The sequence below is a fragment of the Xyrauchen texanus genome, chromosome 18 (assembly GCF_025860055.1).
Source record: "Xyrauchen texanus isolate HMW12.3.18 chromosome 18, RBS_HiC_50CHRs, whole genome shotgun sequence".
Taxonomy (NCBI): Eukaryota; Metazoa; Chordata; class Actinopteri; order Cypriniformes; family Catostomidae; genus Xyrauchen; species Xyrauchen texanus.
Genome location: NC_068293.1, coordinates 34359076 through 34378216, shown reverse-complemented (window position 1 = coordinate 34378216; position 19141 = coordinate 34359076). Strand labels below are relative to the sequence as shown.

The following is a 19141-nucleotide window of genomic DNA, read 5'->3' as shown; positions in this document are numbered from 1 at the left end:
GTGTCAGGAAAATGTTGCTTTGAGGGACATTGCAGTAAATGGTCTTCCTATATGGCTAGTTTTTTCTCAGGTCAAATACTGTAATGTCAGAGCAACAGTGAAGAAAATCTTGCAGGCAATAAAGGCAACATTTTTATAGCTAGTAACCTAAATAACAAAACTTTTGATTTAATAGCGCAGACATTTTAATGCAACTCTAATGCCCCCTCGAGTATGTATGCTTTTTACCTGTATAGGAGCTCAAGAGCCCATGTTAAGTATGTACAACGGGGCTGTATGCATGCATTGTGTTTGCCAAGCATTCTTGTCTACATTTGTGAACTGACGTAAAGTATGATTCTGGCATTAGACACTCTCTGCTCCATCATGCATGAAATAGCCAGAAAAATTGAGAAACCACCAGTGCATATGGGAGAAGTTAGAAGGTCAGTCAAAACTGTACTAAACACTCAGGTGACTTCAGAAATGAATATTTGAGAGGTTAAAAGCAGCGAGAGTATGAGAAGAGAGGAGATGGGGAGGGCAACAGCTGGACAGAGAGAAAGAGGTAGAACATTGCCAAATAAACTATAGTCTCCTCCTTCAGCAGCTTTAGTAGCTTGAGAGGCAGACTACAGCAGCCTCTCACTGCATCCAAACATCCCATCCCTCCCGCCTTTACTCTGATATCCCATGTACCCCTGCGCCAACATCATGGCGGTCTCCTACCAACAGCCTGGCTCTGTGTACATTACACACTGATCAGCAATGGGCAAGAAACCTGCACATGCTCCTTACCACACATTGCAAAATGGGAAGGAGGGCTGGAAAGATGGAGAGAGCTAGGTGAGGAGAGACAGAGGGAAAGACTGAGGGATTGGGGAAAGTTGCAAAACTATGGGAGCTTGAATAATGCAAACTGACAGAACCACAGGGGGCAAGAAAAAAAAGAGATAAAAACATCAGAGAACAGGTAAGAGAACAGATGCTCTGATACATTTTATTTTAATTGCATGCAAGTACATGCATAGGCAGAGTATTGCTGCTCTTCACAACTGACAATAATCTAAAAGTAGCTATATATTCTTATCATTCAGATAAGTGCTTGACCAATATGGGTTTTCAAACGCTGATGCTGGGGCTGGATATTGATATAAATTTCCTGATTCGATTCTGATTTAAGCTCTCGATTCGATTGCGATTTTATATCAATACATATGAGTATATTTCAGTTATAATGTCCATTTTTCTTACATATGAAAGAAATTCTCTCCCAGCTAATGCTGTTAATTATACAGGGGACCTTCTAACTGGGTACATTACGAATATTTAAATTTCACTAATTAGATTTTATTAGTTTTTCATAATTTTTTGTATTTAATATTTTTTTTACAAATCCATGTATTCAATAAATAAGATATACATATATCATTCTGTTACATCTGTTTCATTGCAAAATTTTTAATATTTACAAGTATTTACATTGATTTGCTGAACACATGCTAAAACCGTTATTTCTGTAAAGTGCATCTGTAGATTAGTGAATGTTAACGAGAGAGATATACATCATCGCTGCTATGCATAATTACAATTAAATGTTTATCTTTTGTTGGTTTTGATCAACAACTCATGAATACGCCATTGCTATACTACTCAATTATTGCTAAGTGAAATATGAACATTTACTAGCAAGTTGCCAAATATATCAGTTTTAGTCGCATAGTGAGAAAGTTGCTCGCAAAGCGTGTGATTTCCTTCCACTGAAGTGCAGGGTTGCAAACAGAGTAGAAGATCGATTTTCTCGATCTAGCTGAATGAGAGGGGCATGTTATTAGTTCATTTCAACATGTTGTTCATCAAAGAGAAAATGGCAGAAAAGGTACGATTAAAGGCCTTTATTGACCAAACGCGAAGCGATAACAAGTGGGAATAGCTGGATAATGATAATTTCCCATAGAAAGCGAAGCAAATGACCGGTGTTAGCACATTCACGCCTTTACAATAGGTGGCGCTAATCGACAAGCAATTTTACTCCAGTAAGGTAGGTGGCTCAGTGCACCTTTGAGATTGTCTGCCCTCTGCCCATGTTGGTCTATGAGAAGAGGAGGAACTTGACAAGCAGATTGAAAAGAGGAAACCTATTTCTCTACATTGCTGCATAAATTATGAAGAGTTTGTTGTTGAGTTGCTCAACGAGAAAGAAAACATTCGAGACACTTCAACACCTTCTGGACGAGTTGACTGACAGTATTATCATGTGTACACAGTCTGAGGGGTGATTAGAAAGAATCGAGTGTAAAAATAAAATCATAATAACAGATAAAACATTTGATATAAGAGTGATTATATGCCATTGCCACTCATTTATGTTAAGTAAATTGTTTTATTCACTGCATATTGCTCACATATAATGACTGTTGTAACAGATGTTGTCAATTTGAACTACTGATTGTATCTTATTGCATGTGTATCTAAATTTGCTCAAAACATGTTACTAATTAAAGGAGAAATATGTTATATGTTTACTGTACTAAAGCATAAAACTATCATAATATTATCAGAGATTTAGGAAACATGCCGAGTTGAAATACTGGCTTCTAAAAAAACAATGCTACAGCCAGTATGTTCTACATTGAAAGGACCGTTCTGGGACAGAATGGTTTGTGTTTTGGCCTGTGTGTATATACATATATATATATATATATATATATATCGTGGACCAGTGATTCTCTCACCTTTTTTGCCCTTTGTGAGTTTGCATTCCTGTAATTTGCTGTGGCATTTCAAGAACTAATTTGCAAGAACAAATATACAAATTAGAAAAGTAACAAATCTGTTGTTTTTTCATTACTCAATTAGCGCTCTTGCCAGCTCTGACCTCATTATATACAGCATACCTACATGAATTGATAGTAGCACGCCGAGGTATTTTGTTATTTGTAAAAGTGTGCCGTGGCAGAAAAAAGGTTGGGAAACACTCACTCAAAATTCACAGATCAAATTTATGATAATTAATAAAAAAAAGTTTTTTTTTATTAGCATTGGCAAAGCTGTTGGTAGATTTTGGAACTGACACACAGGTAAGCAGCCCTTCTTTTAATTGATCAAGCAGACATGGTTATCGATTGATTTGAAAATGATAAAAAAAAAAAAATGTTGGCTGCAACAGATGCCAAAGATGAAGATAAAAGTACATAATCACATTTCATAAATTACAGGAAAAATGAATTTCACACATTCAATTGTTCTCCAATGTCAGAATTTTTACTGGATGCACTTTTGCACAAGCTAAAGCATGACAACATATCAGGGTTCACGTGCACAACCAACCAAATATAGGATGAGTTCACTCAACATTCCAGTACACTGACTAAACAAATGAGTTACCCAGCCTTTTTAAACTTTGAGCCTTACTCAAATTACAAGAACATCATTCTCCATTTTAGCAGTTCAAAACATGACATGTTAATGCTGATGTTTGTCTAACCAACATGTTTATTTATTTGAATACAACTAGTAGTGATGCACCGAAATGAAAATTCTGGGATGCACTTGGCCGAAAACAACTTTTTTTTAAAAATATATTATTCTTTATTCAGTTTTTAACAATCAAATTTAACAGATTTTTACCAATTATCCAAATAATGTCACGTTCTAGAAAACTATAATGATATACAAAACAGCAGTCAAGTAATTAACTTAGCAGCTCTAGGCTAGCATCTTGAAAATAAAAAAAGTTTAAATATGCTACACAGTCAGTTTAAACTCAGACTGTAAACGACAGATGTAGCCTCAAGTGAAGAACAAAGTTTTGCAGGGCTAAACTAATTTTAATGTAATTGCTATACACATAGCAAATTGCACTACTTTCTATTTAAGTAAAAGTGGCAGGTTTCTCTTCAAGAACAAAAGTTGCTCAGCTTTCTGGCAGGAGAGACTGTTCCGCACTGAATAGTCTCTCTCTCTGTTCTGGTGCTTAGGGCAGATATATACCTGCGTGAAGTCCACGCAAGCAATATAAAGCGATCTTTGTTCATGTACCAGTAGTCAAGAGGATTGTCGTGTTCGCGTGATATGAGCGTGAAGCGATCCTCTGTGTTCCGCAACTGCTTTCGGGTCCTTGAATAATGTGTATAATTAAGGGTAAGATGGTGCCCCTCTAGGGAGTTGGTGCCCTACGAAGACTGCGTAGTATGCGTGTATGAATAACATGACTTGAAAATCATCATGCCAGTAACAGCCAGTAGATGGCTGTAACCACCTACTGTGTAGTCTGATGGCTTGTTGTGACCTAATTTCATATTTTATCACAAAATATGCATTTGAAAAGTTCAGTCATATCAGTAACCTTAGGGGTGTACTCACTTTTGTTGCCAGCAGTTTAGACATTAATGGCTGTGTGTTGAGTTATTTTGAGGGAACAGCAAATTTACACTGTTATACAAGCTGTACACTCACCACTTTAAATTGTAGCAAAGTGTCATTTCTTCAGTGTTGTCACATGAAAAGATATAATCAAATATTTACAAAAATGTGAGGGGTGTACTCACTTTTGTGAGATACTGTAATTATTAGGGATGTGCATGAGTAGACGAATATTCGTTCTGCAATAATTATTAGAATAGTAAAAATACTATTCGAATTTCGCAAAGTTTTGCTTTGCTGGCCATATATACAGTGAGATGCATCTTAAATCCTGAATACACAAACTAAAACTCGCAGATATAACAGAATGCACTGGGTGGCACTGTTGAGTGTGGACACAAATTGATCACATTTAACTCTTTCCCCGCCAGCGTTTTTAAAAAAAGTTGCCAGCCACTGCCAGGGTTTTTGACGATTTTCGCTAAACTTTAATTGCCCTGCAGAATATTTTCTTCCATGAATATATGAAGATGCTATATATCAAAATAAAGATCTGAGCCTCTGCTTTTAGGCAAAAAAAAACCGATTTTATTTTATCTTCATTTGTTCTTTTTTTATGGCCACTTGAACAGAGGTAGGTTTTGTCAAAAACAAAATTTCGGACAAAAAGCTGAGAAAAAGGCATTTTTATCAAACAAGTGATTTAGTATTAGTATGGTGTTCCACTTCACGTTTGAGACGATCGCAGTCTGTTTCTTTGATCAAAGAGTTGCGTACTCTTTCAAAACATGCGCGCGGGTCTTCCTTACCGTATACCACCTAAAACACGGATTACCCGGAAAATTCCATGTTTGGCGGGGAAAGAGTTAATGAGCACAAAGTTCAATAAATACGTTCAGATGAACACCAAAAAAGCGGGTTATTGTGTGAATGTGGATTACTGTGAGAAAGCTGGGTTCCTGTTTAAATGTAATGGATATGAGGTGTACACTTTACTCTCATATATGTGCAGCTCGTCAGAAAGCAGCATCCCCATAGCAACGTAATCCCTGCGATGCTTCTGTAAACAACAAACATGGCATCCAAGAAAGACTATGCTAGTGGAGGTAAGGGACATTCCATCATTTAAACTGGTGTGTATAAATTAATATAGTTTATTTAGCAGGTGGATATGCTTATTGTTCTCAACAAAAACATGACATGAGATACAATATAAACACGATAACTATTATATGCTGAGTGTTTATACTCGTCCTGTCCATTAACTGCATCAGTCTACTTCATTTTTCTTCACTTTGCTTGAGCTTAAATGCTTTCATTCTATTCTTTTTTGTTTTCATGCATTGCTTGTTAAATATAAAAACAAAAAAATAAACACAGGACATTATATAAGCTTGTTTTTTTTTTTAATGGTGATGCAACCTTAAATATCTTCTTTAAATAATAGAATATTTGTAATGGTGATGCAACCTTAATTATTTTCTTTAAATAATAGAATATTCAAATATAAATTATTTTATGAGCTTAAATTCTCATTCTAAACAGAATTTCATTCTGTTGAAATTCCAATTCAACATCCAGTGGCCACTTCAATTCAAAGACCAATAACTGAATTAAGAGAGAGATGATTCTTAAATTCTGGAAAACACATTAAGAAGGGTGTGCAGAATGCACCTCAGTACATAACTGACTCAATAGTTTTACAAACTGGGCTGAGGCAGGATGCTAGGGTTAAGATGGATGGACAACAGATTTATAGGCAACATTTAAGGCTTAGTGCTTGTCATGTAGGTGCAAAAACAAATTCATGCACCATCCTGTGTGGTCAAACAGGTCCTTTGGAATGAAAGTCTAGACTACATTCACAATCAGATAAACATCAGTCATAAGTGGTGAAAGCATGTCAAACAACATGTCAGCACATGATTTGTGCTTTAACTTTGATGTTATTCAAAAGTCATTGCTAAACAGAATTTGGATACCACTATTACAATAGAGATAATAGCTATAAACTTCACAATAACAACCACAAAAGCTTTTAAATCAGGTAAACCATCACTTAAAGGTGCACTCAGTAATTCTAATCCAAATTCTGAAAATATTTCCGCACAGTCTACTAGCTGTCCGTACCGTGGGTGAACTGAAAAGAAAATCTATTATTTGTACACAGCCCTGGCTCTCTCTGTAAATTGCACAAAAACAAAGTGGATCAGACCGATCCACACAACACTTGATCAGCAACAGGGGATGGTTCTTGCACGTGCACAGGATGGGGGGTGGAGGGCAGAGCGAGTGGGAAATTTATGAGAAGAGCGACGGCAAATCTGGCTGATGTGAACTTTCTCAACTCCACACGTGCTATGTCTCCATGGCAATGCGCTCAATAAGCCACGTAATAAGATGCGCGGGTTGACGGTCTCAGACACAGAGGCAGCTGGGATTCACTCTCCGCCATCCGGATTGAGGCGAATCACTACGCAACCACGAGGACTTTAAAAATGGGCCATTCCAAATTGTGTGCACCTTTAAAGAATTAATATAAGAAATTATCATAACCAACAAGACAAAAACTTTATTTAGACTCTAATAATGGACAAATACCAAAGAGATAGACTAAAAGTATTACCCACAAGAAGCCAAATAATTGATTCTGTTTTGCCACAACCACCACACTATGATCAGCCTAAAGCTATCAGGCACTTAAATGCCTCCAAGTTAAAGCCAAACTATCTTCTGATATGGACACATCTCAATTGAAAGGCCAACCTCACCCAAGCCCTGCCCGAATACCTTCCACATTACTCTCATCACCAATTGTTTTTTGTCAAGGCTGGTGTTTGTTATTAAAATGAGGCATAAGTGAAATTATTTGTTCTCAAGCAGGTTCATTCACGTTACTGCTTCCTGACAACGAGCCAAACCTGAAGTTGAAAATCACTTTCCTAAAATAATCCCCCCAGCTCTACCCTGAAATACTGTCAATTCATGATATCACAGTTCATAGGATGAACACTGGCTGAAACATGATGGTTAAATGTATAGCTCAGCAATAAATTACAATTCTATCATCATTTACTCAAGCTCTTGTTTCAAAAGAAACCCATATAACCCATATTTTTTCAGGTTTTCAGGTATCGACAATATCTTTCAAATATCCCAATGCTGATATCAACGCTCATTGACAGACAATGTTCGACAATATCAGCGAAATGACAAAACTATGGAGTTGGGAAGTCACCAAATATATTAAATAGTAGCCCAGGTTTTGAAATTAGCACTTATTTGACAGCAAATGGGAGGTGTTTTACATTATATATATATATATATATATATATACATACATACACAGTTTGTTTTGTCCACTTCTTTATTTTAATGGCTTTTTTGATTTGTTTGAATTGCAACTGGAATTATGAAATATCTTTGGTTTAAGTTTTTCATGTTTCAATAAATGAAATCAATTTTGAAAGTAAAATCAATAAAGTAACATTATTAAATACACCCTCGGCAGTGGGGTTGATGATGCAATCGGATAACGCAATATTATTTTTATAAAAATAGCGTGAAAGTATTTTTTGCATATCGTGGAGCCCTAGTAAGCAAATGACAGAATTTATTTTTGGGTGAATTACTATTTTAATGAAAGAAGCTTTTTCCTAAATGAGAGTAGGTAGTTTATGAAAAAATGTGATCCCATCATCTTTCGGTCTAATGATCACATGTGCCTGCCAAACCCAGAGCCTCAGCTGACCCGAGAGCACTGGCACTGTGCTAATCATAGGGAAAACTCACCCAATATGTTTAGGCCTACATAAATAAAACAAATAAACAGATGGGCATTACCGACTCAGCAGCATCATAATGCTATATGGTCAATGCTGAATATTTCAAAGACAAACTGTCTCATGGTTGTTCCTTAAAATTATTTTTGGCATGACTCCCAGTGTCCATTATTTGCCATGGACATTCTTGGAAATGAAATGCGTAATTGAATAGACTATAATACGGTCTAAGCCAGTCACCTTAAATGTTCCATGCAGACAGTTCACAATTGAAGTGCAATTTATCACATAACATTAAGGTAAATCCTTTAATACAACAATAGCCTGAACTTTTTTTTAAAAAGGACTGGAATGAAGATGAATATCACCAATTAGCCTGCTGCTATCTGAATGCTTTTAAAGGAAGGAACAGTTTACCCAAAAATGGAAATTCTGTTATCATAAACTCGCCCTGATGTCATTCCAGACTGATATAACTTACTTACTTCCAAAATTTAAGCTGGCATGTACTGAAAATCTTTCCATCCGCCATAGCTCTTAAATCTCATTTGCACTTAAACATATTCAAACTTTCACTCTGGTAAAAAAGAAACAATGCAGCTTAGTGTCACTGACATCAAGTCTATGCACATACATGCATGCAGAGCCGGCCCAAGGCACAAGCGAACTAAGCGGCTGCTTAAGGCCCACGTAACCACCAGGGGGCCCCCAAGAGCACATGAAATGACAGATATTTTTACATTTTTTTTTAATATATATTATGTCAATGGATTGTAATTATACAAAAACGTAATATTAAACGCAATATTATGTTAACGGTCTGCAGGATGCAAGTGCAGTCAGACAGTTGTAAAGGCAGCAGCATTGCAGCAATGTCACAAAAAAGGACATATCCCTCTGGTCCAGAAAAAAGGAAAAAGAAGAAAACAGAGGAAAAGAAAAAACAGCAAGATAAAGATATCTTAAGTAGCTAGGCTATGTTGCGAGCTAACGTTAGATGGCTAGTTAGTTAAAATAGCCTAGGTAGCATATCTTCTTGTTTGAGGAAAGTACATGTTTGATTAAACATCTGTAAATAGCACTGACATCTTAATAAAATCCAACATATTACTTGGCTAGTTTTAGATTAAAGTTTGTCTTCTGTGTAAAAATAACTTTCCTGGGTATATATTTTTGTAATAAAAATTTGCTTCTGTTCCATAAACTTGGTACTGATATCAACTTAACATTATTTACATTAGTCTACCATTTTGGGGTCTTTGCCATTATATTCCAACATCATTATGCCTCAATTAGCTAGTTGTAGATTAAGAGTTGTTGTTTAGGTGTACAGATGGCTTGCTGCTGTGTATAATAATTTATGTTGTTAAAATAACATTCTGTTCTGTCAACTATGTACTCTTATGAAAGTTCCCTAGGAGCACTGGTGAAATATTTTGGAGGTGGGGCACAACCAACGCCACCTGCCCCAAGTGCCAGTGCTACAGCTGATGATGATACAGCAGGTGAGTTTTCAACAATATCAGATCAATATATCTATATGGATAAACAATGCCTTTTGTGAGACCATTTTTTGTTTTTGACAGACAGTTGCATTACCTTCTAAAATGACATCTAACATGGCTAGCTTTTATTATTATTTTCATCTTTCATCAGGTCCATCCTCTGCAGGTGAGGAGCACTTCCCAGCACCTGCATCCACTGATCCTACTGTTCCTTCCATGTCTGTTTCAACCTCAGCAGAATTATTAATGTAATTAATAAGGTCCTTCTACTTCTGTGGTCATTGGGATTGATGTCACATCTACTCCCTTAGCAACTTCCAGCCTACACCATAGATCAGCAGCTCCTCCAGTTCTCCTCCAGTATCTATCCTGTCCGACTCAGAATGGACTGATCTGGTAAGCAGAGGGCCACTGCCTATAAAGGAAAACTTCAAATTCCCTGAAAAACCTGATGGCCGAAACTTCCACTATCACTACACCTACAGAAAATGAATTAATGGGGAAAATATTCAAGTGTAGCTGGCTGACTTATTCAAAATGCTCCAAATTGTTCTCTAGGAAGTCCACAAAACTGGTAACAGAGGGACAACAAGATTGGGTAAATATAGGTGTGCTACTGTTACAATTACAAACTGTAGAAGGGTAAAATCATGCCAGGCAGACATTGGAATGTTGTATGCAACACATCTACAACTAATAAAATTGATAAGGGGTGTATTAGATTTATAGTGTGCGAATAATCAAGCATTGACAATATTCATTTATATTGGCGGCACCGAGGGGCCTCCAAATCAAATTCTGCTTAGGGCCCCATAAAGGCTTGGGCCGGCCCCAGTAAGAGTAACGCAAATTTCATCATCAGTCCGCGCAGACGTTGCTATCCATGTGCAGTCCAGATTTTACTCGACACGCAAACAGTCCTCGTCTGTGTGCATCCTCACTGCTGACTGTACTACAAGTATCTCACAAAGAAGTCATAGTGCGGATGCTTCAAAGGCTTTCGTTTTTTTAGGAAAACTATCTCTTTAATCATCTTCTAAGGACGTGTCTGCAAAGTGATGTCTCGCCTTCTGTTTGATCTTGCAGTGTGTCAGCGTGAATGCCTGTGAATGTTCCAGTGACCTCAAATGTCCATTCTGTTTGCGATGAGCACACTCAAGAGGTCATTTCAAGGCCTAAATTCTAAGCCAGACAACTGCCTCAGGAAGAAATCCAAAAGAAAAGCGCTTTCTTTTTAACCGATATAACTCAGGCAGGTTGAAACCGCACCCTGGCCCCTTGGACTTTATTGCCTCAAAAAGCCACCATCAAACCTGCAAACCAAAAGAGATGCACATCTAGATGATATAATGCCATATAACCCATTCTTACCTTGAAGTTACTTGAGTTCACCCAGGAGGTGGCGATACCATCCACCATTTTATCCAGCGCAGTCTGGTCACTTTCCAGGTCTTGACACTTGTCCGAATCTGTGATGTAGTCAATGAGCTCCGGACCCATCTGCAACCTGCGGGACACATCTTTCTGTAGCACCTGGGTCAGACAGTACTCCATATTGGGCTCCATGGTCTACGATGTCCCGCCACCACCCGTGTGGCAGTGGGAAGGAAAAACTTAAAAAATTGCCTTTAGTGCGTCCGTTCCAGGGAAATCAAGAACACACACTTTTAATATCCTGTGGTAATGAATCTAATGAGTGCCACAGGCCTAGTGGAGGGGATGTAGGCTCTGGAATGCAAACGATGCACCATATGTGACTAGACAACAGCTGATGAGGATTGCGAATGCTTCTTTTTTTCCTTTTAGTAGTGAGGCAGCCAAACCACTAGCAGTGGCATTAGAATCGGTGGTAACTAGAGCAGGAAAGAGAGGGTCCGGCACAGTATTGCATCATAATTCAGCAGTCCTCCCTGCTTAGGATGAGAAAACAGAGCTGTTAGCTAAATACCACCTCTAGACATCTAACGCCAATGTGGCCAGATTTGCAATTTTGTCAACTCAGATCAGAAGCCACTTTGGAGAAAAGCAGAAAGACCTTTTGATTGTGACATAACTCAAAGTCCTCCTCACTTGCTCTTGACTCACTGACCCCACATCAGCTGCAAGGCTTTGTGGCATACAGCAAAAGGAATTCCACATGTGTTAAAGTGATAGCTCACCCTAAAATTAAAACTCTGTCACCCTAATGTTGTTTTAAACCTTTATGACTTTCTTTCTTAAGTGGAACACAAAAGGAGAAGGAAAAGCAGTTGGGTAGAATTTTATGGACTGACAGTCACCATTCACTTTCATGCCTAATTTTTCAGTACAAAGAAAATGAATGGTGACTGAGACTAACTTTCTGCTAAACATCTCTTTTTGTGTTCCATGGAAGAAAGAAAGCTATATGGGTTTGGAACAACATAAGGGTGATTAAATAATGGCAAGATCTGCTAAGGCATCATGGGAATAACCTGGCTGCAAACAGAAAGTGTATTACTCTGATAAGCAGATTACTTGATGCTCATTGGGCTGCAATCTTTTTAAAAGTCTGCATTAAATGATCAAAGCTGTAATGTCCATTGATCCAGGCAGAAAATTGAAAGTGATGAATGTGCTGGTCATACAAGGCAATTTCATCAGTGTGTGTGTACAGTTATGTGCAAACGTCTGAGACCACATTGCAAATCTGGGACATTATATCCCAATTCCACCAAGAACTAAGCAAAGTTTTAGGAATTTAAACATTAAAAAAAAGTTATGCTGTAAATGAGATTTTATGTTTCTGCACTATTTCCAAAAATTGACCATCAAATTTCCTTGAAGCACACAAGATGCTCATTGGAACATTCCCAAATCATGCTGAGATAGCAGGGATTGTCCATCCCAGCTCGACTGAATGTGAATACAAAAGGGGGACATACTAAATATTAAGAAATTCAAGTTTTCACTTAATTTGTTATGCTTGTATAGTATAATTCATACTGGGAAAAATACATTAAATGACACGCAAAATAGTGCCATTTTCACAAATGGTCTTACACCTTTAAACCCTAATGTATATTTGCGTTCAACTTGAATTGTCAAAAACAGTTTGTTTTGTTTACACTTAAAGTCTGTGGCTGTACCAGGTATCTATGCTACACAATGGAGAAAGGAGTGCCTAATATGCCTCCTAACTCTCCAAAGAACAGAAGCACCACAAAAGGGGTTCAAGCATTTACTGATCTCACACTAATTTAATACACACACACACACACACGACATGCTTAACACGTCCTGATGTCAGTCAAGATTTACTTTTACTTCCCCCAAAAAAACATAGCAGAGACCTCTGACAACCATTTATATTCATTCTAAATTTGTGTTTAATTAGGCAATAACATATCTTAAATCACATGTTTAAAACTGACGGTAAGAAAACTATCCAACCCTAAAGAACACAAGTCTACATCATCATGTAATAACAGCAAAATGCTGTTTTATCATGTGAAAATATGCTTACAACTCATCAAAATACACACATATACATACAAAATCAATAAACAAATACATATTACTAAAAATAAAATATATTAACCCTTGTGTGACTTCTGGGACATTTTTGTCTTTTTCATGTTTTCGTGTTAATGCCAATGGCATAAACTTTGCCAAATGTTTGTATTTGTGGGAGAATTTTGATATTTCAACCTCAATTCCTAAAATACATCTATAATACACTGAGTACACAAAATAGTTCCACTCAGGACCTTAAGGACAAAAATGTCCCCATTGAAATGGCAATATTTAATCCCAGTGCCATTAAAGCATAAAATCATGAATTCTATGATATTATGCTTTCATTCTTGAGCCCTGGCTTCAAATTTTTATTTTCCACCAGATGGCTCCATTTTTCTCATGTTTAGCCTATGGAGCAAATACATGTTTTTTTTTCCTATTTTCTGTTTGCTGCATTATAGAGCACTACTGGGCAATTTACTAAATGATGCAGCTAAAATTGTGTGGGTGTGTTGGTATGGATGTCAGAGTGTGTTTTGAGAGATGTGTGTGTGTGTGTGTGTTGCATTATGTACACAAACTGGTAAAATCCAGAAAATTAATGAATATTTGGTAGTTATGATCTGGACTGATGTTGGTTAAAAAATGTAAGTCAGTGAAAGTGGAAAATAATATTAATATATTATATTTTATGGCAGTTTTTTTTTTTTTACCTATTTTTTTACCGATTTGTTTTTATTTATTTTTTTTTATCTGACACAGCACAAAAATAATAATGCATCAAAATAAATGTTGATGATAATCGTTGACATATTGCAGACTGTGATAATCTAAAAAAAAAAAGCATTTAGTATATGGAATTTAGTATATGGAAAATAAATTATTGTTTGTGTTGTTGCTGTTGTTGTTTTTTCTTCCATAAAAACAACAGTGGCATTATGTAACAAACTGGCATTTAAAGGGTTATAATCCAGAAAATTAATGCATATTTGGTAGTTATGATCAGGACTGATGTTGGTTAAAAAAATTACTGAAAAATAATATTAATATATAATATAATTATGGCAGTTTTTGACGTCTGAGTAACTTTTTTTATTGAACACAAGGGTTAAAACAGGTATATTTGCATTGAAGCTCCTGTGGTATCTGACAGTCATCTTAAATTAGATGCTTTACTCCAAACCTCTGGCAATACAGATCTCGCTCTTTTGTTGCCAGTACACTTTAACAATGCAAAGAAAAATACTGTTTTGTTAAAATCCGATTAGTGTTTAAATACCAAGTGTTCAGAGCATATCTGAATGCATTTGACTCTTTTTCATTGACAATCTGTCCGGCTATGCTAACTCTTACTAGCCTGCCGAATAAACTGTCAAACACCGTTGATTTCCCAAAATCAATTCATGAGAGCAACGGGGTTGGTTGAAATAATAAACAATACACTTACCCTGTCGAATTTCGTGGTAGTTTCAATGTGAAATGACACGAGTTGGTTTATGAAAGGTGAGCGAGGTCTGTGTCTGCTGTTGCTCCTGTCCTGTAGACACAATGATGGAGCCGCTCTGCGCATGCGCCACACACCTCATCTCTTTAAAAGATCTACTGTAAGATCTCCGAACAGTTTTGATTCAAACGCCAAATAAAGTGTTATCACGTCCAAGAGTGTTTACGCCATTGTTATGTTGGTAAGCAAAGCAGTTAATGCATTTCCTTTATTATAATACAAACAACCTAAGCAGGTTCACCTATTTCATTTATAGTTTCTGGTCTTTAAGTGAATGCTTCTTCTACACAGTTGCCAAACGATATGATTTAACATTAAAATACTTGAAATCCATTCACAAACAGCTGCCACATGGTCATCTTTCCTTGTGTGGCTAAAACAATAGCCATCGATCCCTTCATAACAGTGGAAAGCATCTCCATCTAGTGGTCATTGTGAGAAATGCAGGTTTTCTTTGATCAATATTTTCTTTCGAATGCACACAAATCACTGAGCATATACAAAAGTGTCAGTTTATCAATTACAACCCATAATTAAGTAACAGACTTTAGAAAGCAGAAAACTTTATTTGATGCATTTTCCGATTATGGTTTAAGCACAGTTCACCAATATTTAATAAGTTCTGAAAAGCTTGACTTAATCACATACCAACATTTCAAATATTGCAAATACAACATATTTATAGTAAAATTCTACTTTCAAATAAGAGACACACCAAATATGTGTATTACAGTCAATAATATTTTGTAGTAACCTCTGGGAGACCAAAATGTATCCATTAAAGGCCACCAATCCATGGTCTGTATAAACGCACCTCAAATCACCACATTACATGAACGTGCAGTTCCACCAATCATACAAAAATGACAATCAGGATACTGTGTTCATCTCTTCTCTGGCCATAATGGAGGACTAGTCACATATAAATGGCTCTGAAAACAGTGAGTCCATTGTCCCTCTTAAAACAGGGATTGAAGTCTTAATTTTCATTAGATTTGCCTTTTAAGCTGCATGTTCTTCACCCTCCTCCTCCTCCTCCTCTTCATCATCATCATCATCATCAACAACATCACCCTCTTCTTCTGTGTCTTCCTCACTTTCTTCAACATCCCCGCTGTTTTCTGGGACTGATTTGACCTTAATGATGATCTCTTCATCAACATCATCATCATCAGCTCTGATGGATTTCCTCCTCTCCAACATTGATGGGGTGCACACTGGAGTAACATCCTACATGCCAAAAAACATGTCTTTAAAGCTCTGGATGTGTAAAAGTATATACTTCTCACTCACTACAGTAAGTTTTGTTGGGACATGGGTTTCATTGCAAGTCACAATGACTGACAATAAGCTTAAAATGCACCATTTTTCTGTTGGCACAGTTATCACACTCAAGTCAATGGGAATAACTGGGGTGATTTTCATTCTGTGCCTGAAACGAAACTATTTCAAGCCTTTTAAGACACTTAAAATAAACATTCATAATTCAGTTAAATATACACTACTATAGTAAACTACTAAACCTATTATATCGCTTCTGAAGATATGAATTTAAACACTGGTGTCATATGGATTATTTATTTGTTTCCATTGTATGATTTTTGGAGCTACAAATGTCTGATCAACATTGATTTGCATTAGGTGGACCTACAAAGCAAAGACATTCTTCAAAAAAATCTTTGTGTTCTGCACATGAAAAAGTCATACACATCTGGGATGGTATGAGGGTGAATAAATGATGAGAGAATTTTCATTTTTGGGTGAACTATCCCTTCAAGAGTGTGTGTCTCTGTATCAATTTTTACTTTGGTCAAAGGATCCTCTCAATACTTAAGCTTACCTCTCTGCATAATGAAACATCTGCTTGTGATTGGACCTTCTTGGCAGGAACTTGCGCTGACTGAAATTGTAGTTAAAAAAATTAGATGGTCACACTGAATCATAGCAGGATTAAGCAACTTGCTGATTAAAATTTAAAGAAAATGCTTACAAATCCAGGAAAATCATAGTCGATGCCCTTTTCTGCCAGTCTTTTGCGCAGCTTAGCCTCTTTGCTTAAAAGTTTTGCTGTCATTTTTTCCACATCCTTTGGTGCATGTTCCTTGTTATACCGAGCCACGGCGGGCTGCCTTGGCCTTTTAAAGCCCCTCTGGGAACCATCAAAGAGCTTTTCATGGACTTTCTCTGGTGGCATCACATGACCTGAACCAGACAAAATATAAAAATCAAATTTTTGTCATACAATAGATTATGCAACATCTTGCCCACTCTCAACTCACACTTTATGAGCCTTTCTCCCATAAGGTAGTTGTCCATGGTCTCAGCCACAATCTTTGCCACCTCATCACACTCAAACTCCACGAAACCATAGCCTTTGCTCCCTCCAGTCTGTAAAAAATATCACAATTAAAACATAAACAAGAGTGTCTAGCAATTACACAATATCCAAAGTAGAATCTTCAAAAAATTATTTCTTCATCTTCGTCAAGACTACTGCCCATCCACACCTGTCTAATATGGTGTGTGTAAATTTACAGTGTAGGCACAAGGGTTTCATTGCACAACTAGATAAAGTTGGCAATAAGCTAAATGTACCCATTTACTGTCGGCACAATTATCTTACCCAAGGCAACAAATGCCAACGGTAATTTTCAGGTTGTGCCATTATTCAACAGTCACGTCAAACAGATAAATGAATTGAGGGGACAAGAAACAACCCTTATCAAAATCCAATAGATAATAAAGGTTTTGGAATGATTGTAGAGTAAACTTCGATAGAGGTGAATGGAAAAAAATATATATTTTTGCTTAAGCATTTGGACCAACATTAAAAGACAAACACCACCATTAAATTTCTACAACTTTCCAAATTAAGAAAAAAAATAAAGAGCGATGAATCACAACATCCAGAAGAGATTACAAACCTTATGGCATTAGTTGTAACTCGGCTTTTAAAACTAATTCCAGGTTAAAATAATGCAAAGTGTAATGTCTCAAATTTACACTAAATACAAAATAAAAAAATATATGGTGGAATAGTAATGCATGTGAAAGTCTGTGAAAAGTGTCCATATAAAAACAACAGTAATGGGCAAAAACAAGATTCCTCTGGTTTTCATTCTCGTAGAATAAAAAAAAAATTCAGGAAGATCTTTTGATTTTTTTGGAGGGTTTTTATTAGAGCCCTTTAAAATCGTTCTGAAATTATGATAGAAATTCCATTAGCAATCAAAAAAGACTTTTGACAAGAGGAATTATATAAAGATAACCCCCGTTGCAATAATTTACCGTTTTAATTTATAATTTCTAAATTGGATACTATGTCAACTTAAACGAATACAATATCTCATTCAATGGATGGTAAGACACATGCACTACAATGGCTGTGTCTCGTTTGGTATGCGGCGTCCTCCGGAGGTCGCATTTGTCGGCCGCAAACGTCATCGAGGCTGTCTCGTGTCAGAAAATCGTGTATGTTCAAACGCAAGTAATGATAATTCACATGTTGAAGAACCTAGGTAGCTGGGTGCAGAGTATAATATGCATACTTATATTAATATATAGTTAAAAATAATTATTAGACTAAAAGTACACCTGTCAAATCTATTTTCTTATCTCTTTACATCAATATAACTCTCCTAAAATGTACCTCATGCATTCCCTTCACACTCAAAATGCTCGCGCTTGTTAAAGTGTGGCATGCTGTCATAGCAACCATGTTACGTTCCGTTTCCCCAACGAAGGCCGTCTCGTTTAAACGAGGCTTGTTAAATGGAGGACACTCGGTATACTGCAGCCTTCAAAGGACGCATCCTTCCAAACAAGACACAGACAATTATAAACGGAGCACATAATACCTTTTTACTCCTGGAAATTCTCAGTCGTAAGACTTTCCCAAACTGCTGAAAGTAACCTTTCAACTGAGGCTCCAACAATCCTCGAGGAAGATGACCAACATAGATCACTCCAGGAGTAAGAGACTGAGCCTAAAAACACATCAGAATTAATATATTGACTGAAAATAAATTTATGACTAGACACGTGGATCAAAGGGTGCAGATTAACTAGAAAGAACTTTGTCAGAAAAAACGAACAAAGTGTCAATTGTAGACTTTACTGTTAACATTATAAGGAGCATATTTTTTTTCTCTCCCAACTACCAAATTCTGGTTATTAAATCTGAATGATTAAATCATGATCCGACAAATTCCACTGTGACCATGTTTCTAACTCCATTCGCCACATGTTCGGGCTTCATACCGTGTTAGGACGTTTCTTCACTTGCTGCACCTTCTTCTGAAACTCTGCATCTTCTTTTGGATTAAGAGCAAGAAGGCTTTTCGCTGATTTCTTTGATGGTTTACCTTCTGTCATGTTTAAATGTATGAATATATTTCTACGTTGTAGACACTGTGTCGCACTACCTCTCCTGAAACAACGTTGTGTTCCGTTCAGGAAACTACGATGGTTCAGTTCAATTCAAAATAGAAGTCCAAATTATAGTTTAAAAGTCATGACTGCATCGTTGT

The 19141-nt window shown here is 36.7% G+C and overlaps 2 protein-coding genes and 2 non-coding genes across 4 annotated transcripts in view; all 4 read right to left on the bottom strand.

Annotated features, from left to right (window-relative positions):
* LOC127658553 (CLIP-associating protein 1-like) overlaps nt 1-14656 on the bottom strand; it is a 98080-nt gene extending 83424 nt beyond the window's left edge. Inside the window, exons 1-2 of the mRNA XM_052147902.1 lie at nt 14556-14656; nt 11003-11541 (exon numbers count right to left, since the gene is read on the bottom strand). Coding sequence (XP_052003862.1) covers nt 11003-11197 — 195 coding nt within the window. The 5' untranslated portion in view covers nt 11198-11541; nt 14556-14656. The remainder of the gene's footprint in view (nt 1-11002; nt 11542-14555) is intronic.
* A 517-nt stretch (nt 14657-15173) lies between these two features.
* LOC127658549 (MKI67 FHA domain-interacting nucleolar phosphoprotein-like) lies at nt 15174-19055 on the bottom strand. The gene is made up of 6 exons (XM_052147898.1): nt 18873-19055; nt 18470-18598; nt 16892-17000; nt 16603-16814; nt 16453-16512; nt 15174-15842 (listed from the first exon to the last, which is right to left on the bottom strand). Exons 1-6 carry the CDS (start codon nt 18984-18986, stop codon nt 15615-15617), a joined length of 852 nt encoding a protein of 283 aa, XP_052003858.1. The 5' UTR covers nt 18987-19055; the 3' UTR covers nt 15174-15614.
* Nucleotides 15915-16042, bottom strand: LOC127659373 (small nucleolar RNA ACA64). The gene has a single exon (XR_007972530.1). It is a non-coding gene; the product is annotated as a small nucleolar RNA ACA64 (small nucleolar RNA).
* Nucleotides 17147-17272, bottom strand: LOC127659372 (small nucleolar RNA ACA64). The gene has a single exon (XR_007972529.1). It is a non-coding gene; the product is annotated as a small nucleolar RNA ACA64 (small nucleolar RNA).
* Nucleotides 19056-19141: the final 86 nt, after the last annotated feature.